Consider the following 12254-nt stretch of genomic DNA (forward strand, 5'->3'; position numbering starts at 1 on the left):
CCTACCCAGCCGCCACGACCATTTCAATTCAATTTTACTGAGGCTACTATTATGAAGATATTAATGGGATATAAGGCACAGAGATCCTATTAAATATGTAATTCTATGATAGAAGGTATGAAAACCACCAAGGAGGCTCTGCTGTGTAATGTCAAAATGGGATCACTGCGGGAGATGTACTTATTTCATTCTGAAATAGCCCTACTCTCACCTCTTTTCCAGGGCAAACATTTGAGTCTTGCTGGACTGATGGGTAAAAGGAGCTCAGAAGAACAAGGTAAAATACCAGCATTTAGTGTATCTATGACTCAATCTGAGTGATTGTTTTTTCCCCTCTTAGGACATACTGTTGATTACTGTTTTTCCTGCAGGTTCCTTCTAATGGATCTCCAAAGCAACTACATACAACTTTGCATCAAAAGAATCAAGTGTGTACCAGGGTGCACTGAACATGTGTTTGCATGATTGTTTCAGTCAAGCGTGATGTCCAATGTTTTGAAACCATTTTGAGTCAGCAAATGAACACTACTAGCAAAAATTGCTTTAGAAAATGAAGGAATATGCATATTACTGTGGTGTGAAATGTCAAAAATATTAAAGGAAATAACCTGTTACTGCTCTGAAAACATTCATATTGTGCATGTAATGTGGCAGAATACTTAGATCAAAAGTAAAACCACTAAACTGAGAAAACGCTGAAAAGGAAACCCATGTTTCCCTCTGGTGGAGATATGGTGTAGACAAAGCAGATTAATACTAAACATTTAAAGTGTTTACATTTCAGTAGGCCTACATAATAGGTATTCTGAATGTAGTAATGCAGTATCAACATGCATCTCTTAGCAGCATTCATTGCATTGCAAGTCTATCACGTTTATTAAGTGACTTTGTACAATACTAATAAAAAATACAGATGGAGTACATAGCCAAAGCAAAATACGGTGTTGACTTTCCTTTCCCACTTAATCTGATGACATGTGGAGTTACAGAAATATTCCTTTCATTTATTTTTTTTGCTCTTTGTACGACTACTGAATGTATTTTAAACAGTCAATCCTCTTCGGAAACTGGTCAAATCTTCATAAGAATTCTTACATACAAAAAAAAAAGGACTTTAGCTGGCTCGGTGTATATATAAAAATAAACTAACTGAAATATAACATTTATGAAGTTAATGGTGGTCCAAGGCTAGTGAAATTTGCTAAAAACAGAAGAAAGCGTTACATTTTGGAAAAAGCTTCAGCCATAAAAAAAAAGCCCAAGGTGCATTTTAGCCTCTTAGATTTCCCATTCCTCCTATTGAGAGACCGAGACAGTTGTTTCCTGTTAGGCTACATTGCATGGGGAGCTGTTCAGTATGAGGTTTATCTGTTACACTTTACTAAACAAAAAGGATTTTGGAAATGCCATTTCCTTTTCCACATCATGGAAGATCTTTTGTGCATGTAAACGAATAAAACCACTGAAACATGATTGTTGCTCTGCATAAAACTGTAGACATCAGTTGTTAAATAGACATTGCAACCTTGGGCAGTATTCAGTTATATATGGTTTTGGCCTGTCTAAGACGGTAAGTTTGGTTAAGGTAAACACATTCCTTGGAGAAGTCCACAGGCAGCTCTCTTCCGGTCATTGTGACAGTACATGCAGACCCAGCTGGGCTGTACAAGAGCTTTGGTGTTGGTTTGGTGCCACACACGGATGTCCGAGCTGGCAACAAGTACAACTTGGTGTTTCTGCAGAAACACCATCTAAAATATCTTCCCCTTCTTTTTGTTCTTTTCCAGAGTCCTGTAGAGGAGATCATGTTGCAGTGAATATAGTATATAAGGCAATATAATGATGCAAACATTTACAAACAGTGGTTGAGATATGCTTATACAACAGTGACGTCTAGTGGGACACGCTGGTATTACGTCCTGCACAGACCCGTTGTTTGTGTGTCCAGTTGAGCTTTTTTCTCTATCCAACAGACAACAATAAATAGAGCTACTTTTGTAACAACCAAAGTCACCGCTACAGTTCAGGTGTGTGACAGACAGTGTTACCTGGAGGCATCCAGTCTCTGTTGCTCCAGACGCTGATTGGCCTCCCAGTTGGCCCGGTCATCCTCAAACTGGCGTCTCTTCTCCTCCAGCTCCTTGTGCTGGGCCTCCAGATTCTTCTTCATCTGCTCATGACGCCTCGACAGCTGCAGAAGAAGAGATTTTGTAAACAATTGAAAAGACATGCTCACAACTGTGACTCACTGAATAACTGACAATTGTTGCTAAGAGGACTATCCTGGTTAAATAAGTGTGCATTTGGAAATGTAACACTTCAGAGAGAGGGGCAGTGAAGTTCACACACACACGAGAACTAGTCAAACACATCCGCTCACACACCCTACTCACTGTCTCACTAAGACTTTCAGTGCATCAACACCCACCAAAAAGTGAGTGTTTATGCATCAGGAAGTAAGAAGTCAAACCATACGGTAGGGGTCAGTAGTTTAGTAAGGCAACGTGACTGATGTTACCTCAGCCTCGGAATCTTTCAGCTTCTGGATCTTCTCCTTGACCTTCATCTCAAACACCTGTTCCATTTCCATCTCCATCTTCTTCATCTTGGCCACGTGCTCCCGCCGCTCCTCCTCCATCTGAGCCAGGGGGCTCCTGCAGGGTCACACACGTATGCACGCAAACAGTCAGACCAGTCCTACAGTGCACCGACCCCCTCCATCACCAACACAGTGGAACAATCCGCACAGTAATGCCACCCCCATTTCCTTACAGGGAATTGGTACATACAAGGATCTATGCATGAAAGGAATGGTAGGACCCAACAATGTGGTGACTGAAGTGTGGAAAAGCAGAGGGAAGAAGAAACCCAATTTGCTCTGGAGCAGGGGACTCAAAGACCAGCACCAAGCAATCACGGAGCTGAGTTAGCTAAGCTGTTAGCAGAGGCTAGTGAATAACTGTAGTGAAAAAGTGGTGCTTTGGGATGTTAGCTTAGCTAAATGTTAGTAAACTCAATTGAAAGTGAGAAGAAGCCACCAGTCCAACTACGCTAATTACATTTGAAGTGTTTTCAGTGTAATATGCATATTTATCAATTCCAAGTTGACTTCTGAATGTTGGCATGTACAGGGTTCCTTGAGACATTGTCTGACGTAAGGGGGAGGAAAGGAGAGGAGAACAACACCTTGAACTGGGAGAAAGAGAACCCAGACAGAAGAACACGAGGAAAGGGAGGGAGGAAAATGGTATATTAAAACAAAATGATCTAAGGAAACATAAATTGACCACTTACATGCCTTCACCTGTGTCATGTCTAAAAAAACAGAAACACACACTTAGCATGCTGTGATGAAATCATGCACTACGACAACGGAGAAACTCAAAACGGACTGACCGCACTAACAAAAACATACACTAAGAACGAAACATCTACTTTCTCGCGGTAAACAAGGAAAAGTTCACAAAGAAACAAAACCACTTTTCAAGAGGCATGAAACGGTGTGTGTAGTAGTAGTGTGCAGTAGTAGCCTTACATTAGTAGCATGTGTTTGGTGCTTAGCTGTGCGTTAGGAACCGCAGTGTGTGAGGGTGTCTCTCAGTAAAAGGGCTACGATGCGGAGCGTGGTTGGTGTACATAACAGGGTCTTAGGTGTGAGAGAGCAACAGTGTGGAATTTAAAGGGATAGTTATGGATTTTGGCAACCAAGCCCTTTTCTACTTCCCAAGAGTCAGATGAACTTGTGGATACCATTTTTATATCTCTGTGTCCAGTATGAAGGAAGTTCGAGATAGCATTGGCTCGCACCGCTAACTAGCGTTAGCACAATGACTGGAAGTCCATGGGTATCTGTAGATAGCGCAATGACTGGAAGTCTATGGGCAAGGCTAGTTAGCAATTGCGCTTACGCTAGTTAGCATTGTGCTAGATAGCAACTTCCTTTAAACTGCACGGAGAGAGACATAAAAATGGTATCCTCGAGTTCATCGGACTCTGGGAAAGTAGATAAAGGGCCTCATTGCAAAAATCCATAAGTATCCCTTTAAGCTATAATACTTGCATTTGGAATGATGGACCTATATTGGGGGGAAAAACTCCAAAAGAACACTACGACAATAACATCCATTTATATACAGCCTAAATATCACATCAATATGACAAAACATTTCAAATGTCTCAGATGTCCAGTAAAATTTGCCTTGAATCAAAAAGAGTCAGGCTGTGCCTTGTTAAATAAAGAACCACTGGTAGCTGTTGGACTCACTTCGTCGACTGTTGACCCTTGACCCTGTTGTTGTCCTGTCCGTTGTAGGTGACGGCCGCCAGCTTCCTGCTACGGTAGTTCTCATAGTGGACGTTATTGGTCACGTCCTTCAGGTCCTGCATGTGGGTTCTGTACGCAACAAAACAAGTCTTAGAAAACTATCAAGTTGAGGCTATGGTCAATGTGGTTGACAACATTACAAAAATAAAATAAATTGTAATTTCCCCATTTTCTATAAATTTTTGTAACTTTATGTTTTGAGTCTGTACCTGATGAGCATGTCTCGTAGGATGGTGAAATCACAGTGGTCTCCGTTCTCAACTGCAAGGAAAGACAATCAATACATATTTAAACCCCTCTCCAAAAGGAGCCTCTTAACAGATTTTCCATTTTCCCCTAACTTCATCTCCCATCATGCCTGGTACCTTCTGCCACTCCCCATGGGTACTGTCGTCCTCTGGTCCTCTTCCCGTTCACCTCAATGATGGTGTTACTGCCCACCACGGCCAGGGGCAAACGGTCCTGCAAGCAAAATAACACAATGGTGTGTGAGGCGAGTGTATGTATGTATGTATGTATGTATGTATGTATGTGTGATATATATATATATATATATATATATATATATGCAACAGCCCCTCCAGAATTTTGTGAGAGACTAGTTGTGGGCCAAAAAAATGTGGTTTTGCTGAGGCAATTCGGATGTTTTGCATGGCAATTTGCGACGATTTCGACCAATTTGGAAAAAAGTTTGACGTGCTGCTTGATTGAACCATTTTATGCAGTAAAAGTGCATTATTGGTTAAAATGTCCAGCACTCTTTTTTTGTGTGCAGTGATTGAGAGCTATATGCGGTAATGTTGCAATTATTTTACTGTTTTATGTGGTAATAGTGCGGTGATTGGTAATTTGCACAGCCTCGCATAATAAGCGGGGAATTGTTGATTTTGCAAAAACAATTGCGATCCCAATATCCAGGCGGGAGTGATGTAGCTAAGTGCCTAACAGTTGAAAAGGCTAAGTTCGTTGGTACACGCATGGTGCTTACAACTACTCGCGGTACGCGTGTGTCATACCTTGATCTTCTTCACCAGTTTGTTCTCTTCCTCATCATCCGTCTCTGGGAACTCGTAGATCTTGATTTTGTGTTCCAGGATTTCCCGCATGATCTGAGGGAAGGTTCAGTATGTTTCATGAACATACACAAGACGTGTGAGACAGTTCTTCATCATGTGGTATCAAGTCCATTCAGACTGTACTGCCCAGGGGTGATTTAGAGGGCATCGTCAGAGCAGTATGTGGAATGGGAAACCGCCCATTCTGTCCAAACACTCCATTTCTATCTGCAACAATCAGGTCTTGGTCTGTGTAAACCCTTGATGCCCAGCCCGCCCAGACAGAGCCCACTGACCTGCTTCTTGAACCGTTGGCACTCCTCTGGGGTGAGAGTGTCTGCTTTCGCGATCAGTGGGATGACGTTCACCTTCTCATGCAACCGTTTCATAAACTCAATATCCAGAGGCTTCAGTCTGGAGGGAGACGTGACAAAATGTACATTAATACCATAAATGGTGGTGTAGGGGTACTGATGAACAGATTCCTGACAGGTCCACTATTTTCATAGAAAACCACCAAGCTCACATTTCTTTCCTTACATCTATTAACTAATAAAACATTGTTTGCCATGGAGTTTTAGTAGTGTAAACAAACAAGTCATTTATCAACAATGACAAGACAAATAACTACTGTGTCCAGAACACTTTCCCCAGCTGTTTCCCGTGAGGAGTGTCACTGTGCAAGGCACTCAAGTGCGAGTCAGCTTATATCAGCTGGTGCTGTGAGGAGTGTGTGTGTGTGTGTGTGTGAGGGGTCAGTGTGTGAGAGGCCAGCATAAGCTGCTCATCCTAAGAGCCTGTCTCAACACTGACTGGGGGATTGTAAAAACAACGCCCCGTAGAACAGAAGATGCACACACCCCATTTACCCCACAGCCACGATACACACACAGCCTTCTCTGACGGATGGCCAATGCCCTTTAGCACTAACAGTCATATGAAACACAACTATGTATGTATACTGCAAAACAACCCTAAAGAGTGAAAAAAAATCCTATAAGAGGCAGTAGCCAAAAATTATTGGAATTTCTAATATGGGGTATTGTACTTTACACTTGTGAAATCTGAGTAAATCTCAAGACGCCCTACCCCTTCATTCACAGTGTCCGACCTGTCTCCCTCCCTCCCACCCAGACTCACCCGTGTCCCGAGGGGGTGATGAAGTAGAGGCAGCACTGCACTCTGCTGTCGGGCATCAGTCGTCTGTTCACCCGCGACTCACAGTTGAGGTAATCCTCAAACTTGCTGTCTATGTGGTCGATGACCGGCTGCCAGCTGCGCGGTACACACAGCCACAGGGAGGAAACAAACCCACACACATTGAGCCAAAAATGGTCGCTACATCCTAGAAACCTGCTCGCAAGCTATGAGCTGAAATGGCTGTCGTCAAATGGGTCAAGATCAATGCGTTTACTGGAGCCAAAATGGAGGAGTTGTCAAACTTTGCGTACCAGTTGCTATTGTCCACAGCGTCGCCGAATCCTGGGGTGTCGACTATTGTGAGCAGGAGCTGAACACCACCTTCCTTTACTAACACTTTGGATTGCTCCACCTGGGAAATAGAGAATTATATTAGCGTTCAATAGTTGGCTTGTCTAAATGCATACTGTTACTGTTCATATTTGGTGTATGACAGTGAGATAGTGAACAATACAACTTTCCTAAGAACCGTCGTAAGAATATCATGCGCCCACTACACTTCTGGTTGTGTAACTTTTGGAAAAGAATGCAGGACCCAATGCCTTGAGCCAACACCTGTCTCCACAAGAGAGTGTTTGCAACAACACAGAAGAAATGAGCATACTGCCAATCCCAATGAAGGGAAAGAAGAGGACCAAAACAACCTCTCAGGAAGACAACATTGAGGCAGGTGGGTGACGCTAATTCTAGCTGCCTGTATCAACATGCAGTCTAACACCGTGCCATTACCCAACTATGCAGAGGAACCAGAAAAACAGACGAGCATCTGTGTGGAGATCACGTTGGGTTTTGGAGACCAAGTAGAGCAAGTTTCTGGACTAAATCACATCCAGGGCCTTCAGAACATAATCACACCCCTTGCCATTTCAACATTTTGTTGTGTTACAGCCTGAATTTAAAATGGATTATATTGAGAGAAAAAAAATGGTCACAAGCCTACACACAATACCCCATAATTTCAAAGTGGAAGAATGTTGTTCGAAATTCTTTACATTAAATAAATGAAAAGCTGAAACGTCTTGAATGGCGCAGTGAATTTCAAACAGATTCAACCACAAAGGCCAGGGATGTTTTCCAATGCCTCGCAAAGGGCACCTATTGGTAGATGGGTAAAAAATAATAATAATAATTGAAAGCAGCCATTCAATAGCCCTTTGAGCACGGTGAAGTTAATAATTACACTTTGGATGTTGTACCATTACACCCAGTCACTAAAATGATACAGGCGTCCTTCCTAACTCAGTTGCCGGAGAGGTGACTTTATAACAGTTACAGCATTTAAATGGCTGTGATCGGAGAAAACTGAGGATGGATCAACATTATAGTTACTCCACAATACTGACCTAAATGACAGAGGAAGCCTGTACAGAAAAAAATATTCTAAAATATGCATCCTGTTTACAATAAGGTACTAAAGTAATACTGCAAAAAATGTGAAGCAATTCACTTTTGTCCTGAATACAAAGTGTTATGTTTGGAGCAAATACAATACAACACATACTGAGTACCAATCTCCATATTTTCAAGCATAAAATGGTGTTATGTTATGGGTATGCTTGTAATCGTTAAGGACAGGGGAGTTTCAGGATAAAAAAAAAAGAAACGCAATAAAGCGAAGCACAGGCAAAATCCTAAAGAGAAACCTGGTTCAGTTTGCTTTCCACCAGACACAGAGATGAATTCATCTTTCAGCAGGACAGTAACCTAAAACAAGGCCAAATCTACAGTGTAGTTGCTTACCAAGAAGATAGTGAATGTTCCTGAGTGGCCGAGTTACAAGTTTGACTTAAATCTATGGTAAGACCTGACAATGGGTGTCCAGCAATGATCAACAATCAATTTGACAGAGCTTTGAAAACATTTAAATACTAAAAAGGCAAATGTTGCACAATCCAGGTGTGGAAATCTTTTAGAGACTTACCGAGAAAGACTCATAGCTGTAAATTGCTGCCAAATGTGCTTCTACAAAGTATTGACAAAGACGTGTGAATACTTACGTAAATGTATTTCATTTTCAATACATTGGCAAAAATAAAATAAAAACAAGTCATTATGGGGTATTGTGTGTAGATGGGTGAGGAAATTCAGGCTGTAACACAAAATGTGGAATAAGTCAAGGGGTATGAATACTTTAGTCTGCTCCATAGCGCAGAATGTGTTTTAAATGCCAAGGTATAAACAGTGAGGAAAACTAACATGGTCATCAGTGAAATAAGGATATTCAACAAGAGAATCCAGGACCCCTAAGCAGAAGTGTTTTAAACTACCTGTACAGTCTTTTTGACTCTGTGCGAAGGCCCAGGGTATTCTGACGAGTACAAGTCTGTTAGGAACAGAGAGTTGATCAACGTGGACTTGCCCAATCCTGATTCACCTAGAAGAAGAAAACAAAAACAGTTGCAATAAAACAATCTATTTTTCTTTTTTAGCATGGCTCATATAGCCTAATGACAGTGTTGCCACATTAGGATCATTGTCATTTTAAATGACTGAATCGATGCAATTCAAATCAACATATCGGCCTAGTGTGCACAGTATATATATCAGCAAGAACAACATTCAAAGACATTATAAACAGCTAACCATACATGTTGAAAGCAGGTACATCCCAGTGTGTGATAGCCATTCATGCAACTTTAGAGGCATCCCAGGGTACTGTAGAAGCATCTAATAAAGCCCAGCCAATAAATCCCATCAAAGGTCATGTCTTTGATTGAGGGCCATTGACATTTGTCCAAGACGACCATCCATCTAATGATTGTGTAAAGGGCTAGGACAACAGCTCCTGGTCTGAACGTGGCTAGAGAATGCCTCTTATCATGCCGGCTGTGTGGTCCCGTTTCTCTAGCGTGGCTAGCCATTGTGTGCCTGGTCTCCATGCTCCTGGGGAATGAAATCATTAGGGCAGTGGAAATGACCACTGGCACTGACCTCGATCGTCAACTAGCTGCTGTTTACAGGCCACAGTATTGAGAGTTGAGAGCTACCGTTTGCGTTGAGTGATTGCACTTGACGACGTGCATTTCAATGCCCATCTTCATCCTCCTATGAATATGGATGGCTAGTTTATATAAATACATCAGTGTTTTCCATGTAACAGGACAGATTGGCGTGCTGCGCTCAACAAGGCATAGTGCGCTGTGCCAGTCACCGCTGATAACGCTAGCCCTTTCTCACACTACCAGTGACCTAAGCCAGCAGGGACATGTGGGCGCAAAGCTCCTCAGGACTGGGTAGAGGAGCTAGCTCTGCCTACTGCCGAGGCAGTGCGTATGCAACAGTGTGTACGTAGACAGTGTATCATTGCTGAATAAGCAAACTTTAATACAACCATCTTCTTGTTTTCCTGTAGATTGTTGTATTAAAGTGTGATGATACAGCAATGATACACTGTCTACGTACACACTGTTGCATACGCACTGCCTCGGCAGTAGGCAGAGCTAGCGCCTCTACCCAGTCCTGAGGAGCTTTGCGCCCACATGTCCCTGCTGGCTTAGGTCACTGGTAGTGTGAGAAAGGGCTAGCGTTATCAGCGGTGACTGGCACAGCGCACTATGCCTTGTTGAGCGCAGCACGCCAATCTGTCCTGTTACATGGAAAACACTGGTGTATTTATATAAACTAGCCTGCTTCACATATGCAAAGTATGCATCGTTTGTGATGCGTTTGCATTCACAGAAATAGGACTTTAAAAAACTTATTATTATTGCAACAATCAGGCTGGCGAAATCTTCAAGGCATTTCTGGGCCCCAACAGCCAACTTGGGCACCATCCAACACACTGCCTTAAAGGACATTTTATACAGCAGGGTAAATCATGGTGACTTGTTTAAGAGGAACCCCGTTGCATGCGAATGCCTGGCAAGGCAGACATGTTTAGATAGAATGACCAGTGTAGCCTGACTTCTTAAACTGATCAATGATAAAACCCATGACTGGCTCAGAAAGAGGCTGCTGTTCAGATGAAATGCGAGATGAACTATTCTTAGCAGTGAGGGAGAACTTCTGCTATGCCGACCACAGGAAATGGTTTGACCCAAAGAAACATTTTCCCTCCAAACAGTGACTGATTAGCAAATGAAGGTCCTGGCCGAGTTCAACGACCGCATCCAAGTACTTCAAAGGCACTCTCGTATTTTTGAGAATACTGCGCAGTTTTTAATAAATCCAATCAAAACAATGCTATTTTAAAAAAGGCAGGCAGATGTGGAAAAAAGTAAACGAGAGAGGTTATCTCCCCTCCCCCGACTGAGAGGTGGTTAAAACCACACACATACATGCACTTTGCTTGTACATAACTATTCCTTTCTCCAAATGTAAACTTACCATACAGAGCTTTAACTGGTCAACTGTGTTGTGTGAACTGAAATGACTGAAAACATGACTCGGTTGAACCATGACCTCAATATATGAATAGCATTTTCTTACCCACAACCATCAGGGTGAATTCAAAGCCTCTCTTCACCGACTTCCTGTACACTTGGTTGGGAAGGCTAGCAAAGCCCACATACCCCTCCAGATTCTTTTGTTGCTGGAAAGTAACATACGAGCACAACATCACCAACACAGCGCTTGCAATGTTTTGTAACAGGCCAAGATTACTTCAAAAATGATGGGAAAGTAATTCTGATAAGAAGGCAAATAAACATTGGCCTAACTGACCAATCCATCTATACTTACAGCTGTTTTATGGAAATAATCATGCGATGTGGTCCAAAGTGAGGTAAGAGCCAGAGGAGAGAACACAGGCGACAACAATCAATATCAGTAATAATCCTAACAAAGAATTCTGTTTTCAGAATCAATTTCACAAACTGTAAAGCCTGGGGATAAATAATGTGTGCTTAGGCTAGCAAGCATAACATCACAGAGTTGGATAGTATGATACAATGTTGTTGGCTTTGCCATGGGTTATAACGGAGCCCAATCTCTGTTGATGCCCTTAGCCTTGGACTGTTGTTCAAATGTTTTCAATTGAAAGCCTATGTCTGTGCGAAATTATCGTTCAAATTGTATGTCTTCTTTATGTCCATGCATGGTATGAGTGAGATCACTATCTGTACACCAGTGGATGCTGGTGGGAGGAGCTATAGGAGGACGGGCTCATTGTTATGGATAGAATAAAAGAAACGGCATCAAACCTGGCTTCCATGTGTTTGATACTGTTCCATATATTCCATTCCAGCTATCACAATGAGCCCGTCCTCCCACCAGCATCCAATGCTTTACACTGTTACACGGAAAATGTTTTTGGCAACTGATTCAAATCTTTCTTCACGATTATGCTAGCTAGTGTGGTTTCCGTTTCAGTTATCGTGTCAATTGAAGGAAGTCGTGAGAGGAGTACACATTTTTGTCATGCAGTCATGAGTGGATCTTCATCGCAATTTAATAGGCCTAATTTAATAAAAAACCTGGCTCGCTTTGATTTGGTCCTACCCCCAAACCAATTTGAAAAGGCAGACACCCAAAGATACCCATCTTCCGACTTGACTTGTCCTTAGATCTATCCAAGGTCTGAGAATCTAACTGTGTTGGTTTGAGCGAGTGTTTATCCTCATCTGTCCCCTTCCCTCAGATTATCAGAACATACTCTGGTTTGCTGTTTTCTACACTATATGGTGTCACACACACACACACTTCAATCTATTTTTCAGTGTAGCACTCATGGGAAA

General features: G+C 42.2%; 1 protein-coding gene across 2 annotated transcripts; it reads right to left on the minus strand.

Annotated features, from left to right (window-relative positions):
- Window positions 1-852: 852 nt before the first annotated feature.
- Window positions 853-11152, minus strand: LOC106605262 (septin-7). Of its 2 annotated transcripts, XM_014200706.3 has the most exons (13): window positions 11008-11152; window positions 8847-8953; window positions 6831-6931; window positions 6520-6654; window positions 5676-5793; window positions 5341-5433; window positions 4690-4786; window positions 4534-4585; window positions 4265-4393; window positions 3295-3315; window positions 2519-2654; window positions 2049-2191; window positions 853-1791 (listed from the first exon to the last, which is right to left on the minus strand). In XM_014200706.3, the coding sequence occupies exons 1-13, from the start codon at window positions 11135-11137 to the stop codon at window positions 1752-1754; spliced, it is 1302 nt and encodes a 433-aa protein (XP_014056181.2). In that variant the 5' UTR covers window positions 11138-11152; the 3' UTR covers window positions 853-1751. The 2 variants fall into 2 exon arrangements, with proteins under 2 accessions (XP_014056181.2, XP_014056182.2); XM_014200707.3 differs by lacking the exon at window positions 3295-3315.
- Window positions 11153-12254: the final 1102 nt, after the last annotated feature.

Source organism: Salmo salar, chromosome 05, assembly GCF_965601325.2.
Source record: "Salmo salar chromosome 05, fSalSal1, whole genome shotgun sequence".
Lineage (NCBI taxonomy): Eukaryota > Metazoa > Chordata > Actinopteri > Salmoniformes > Salmonidae > Salmo > Salmo salar.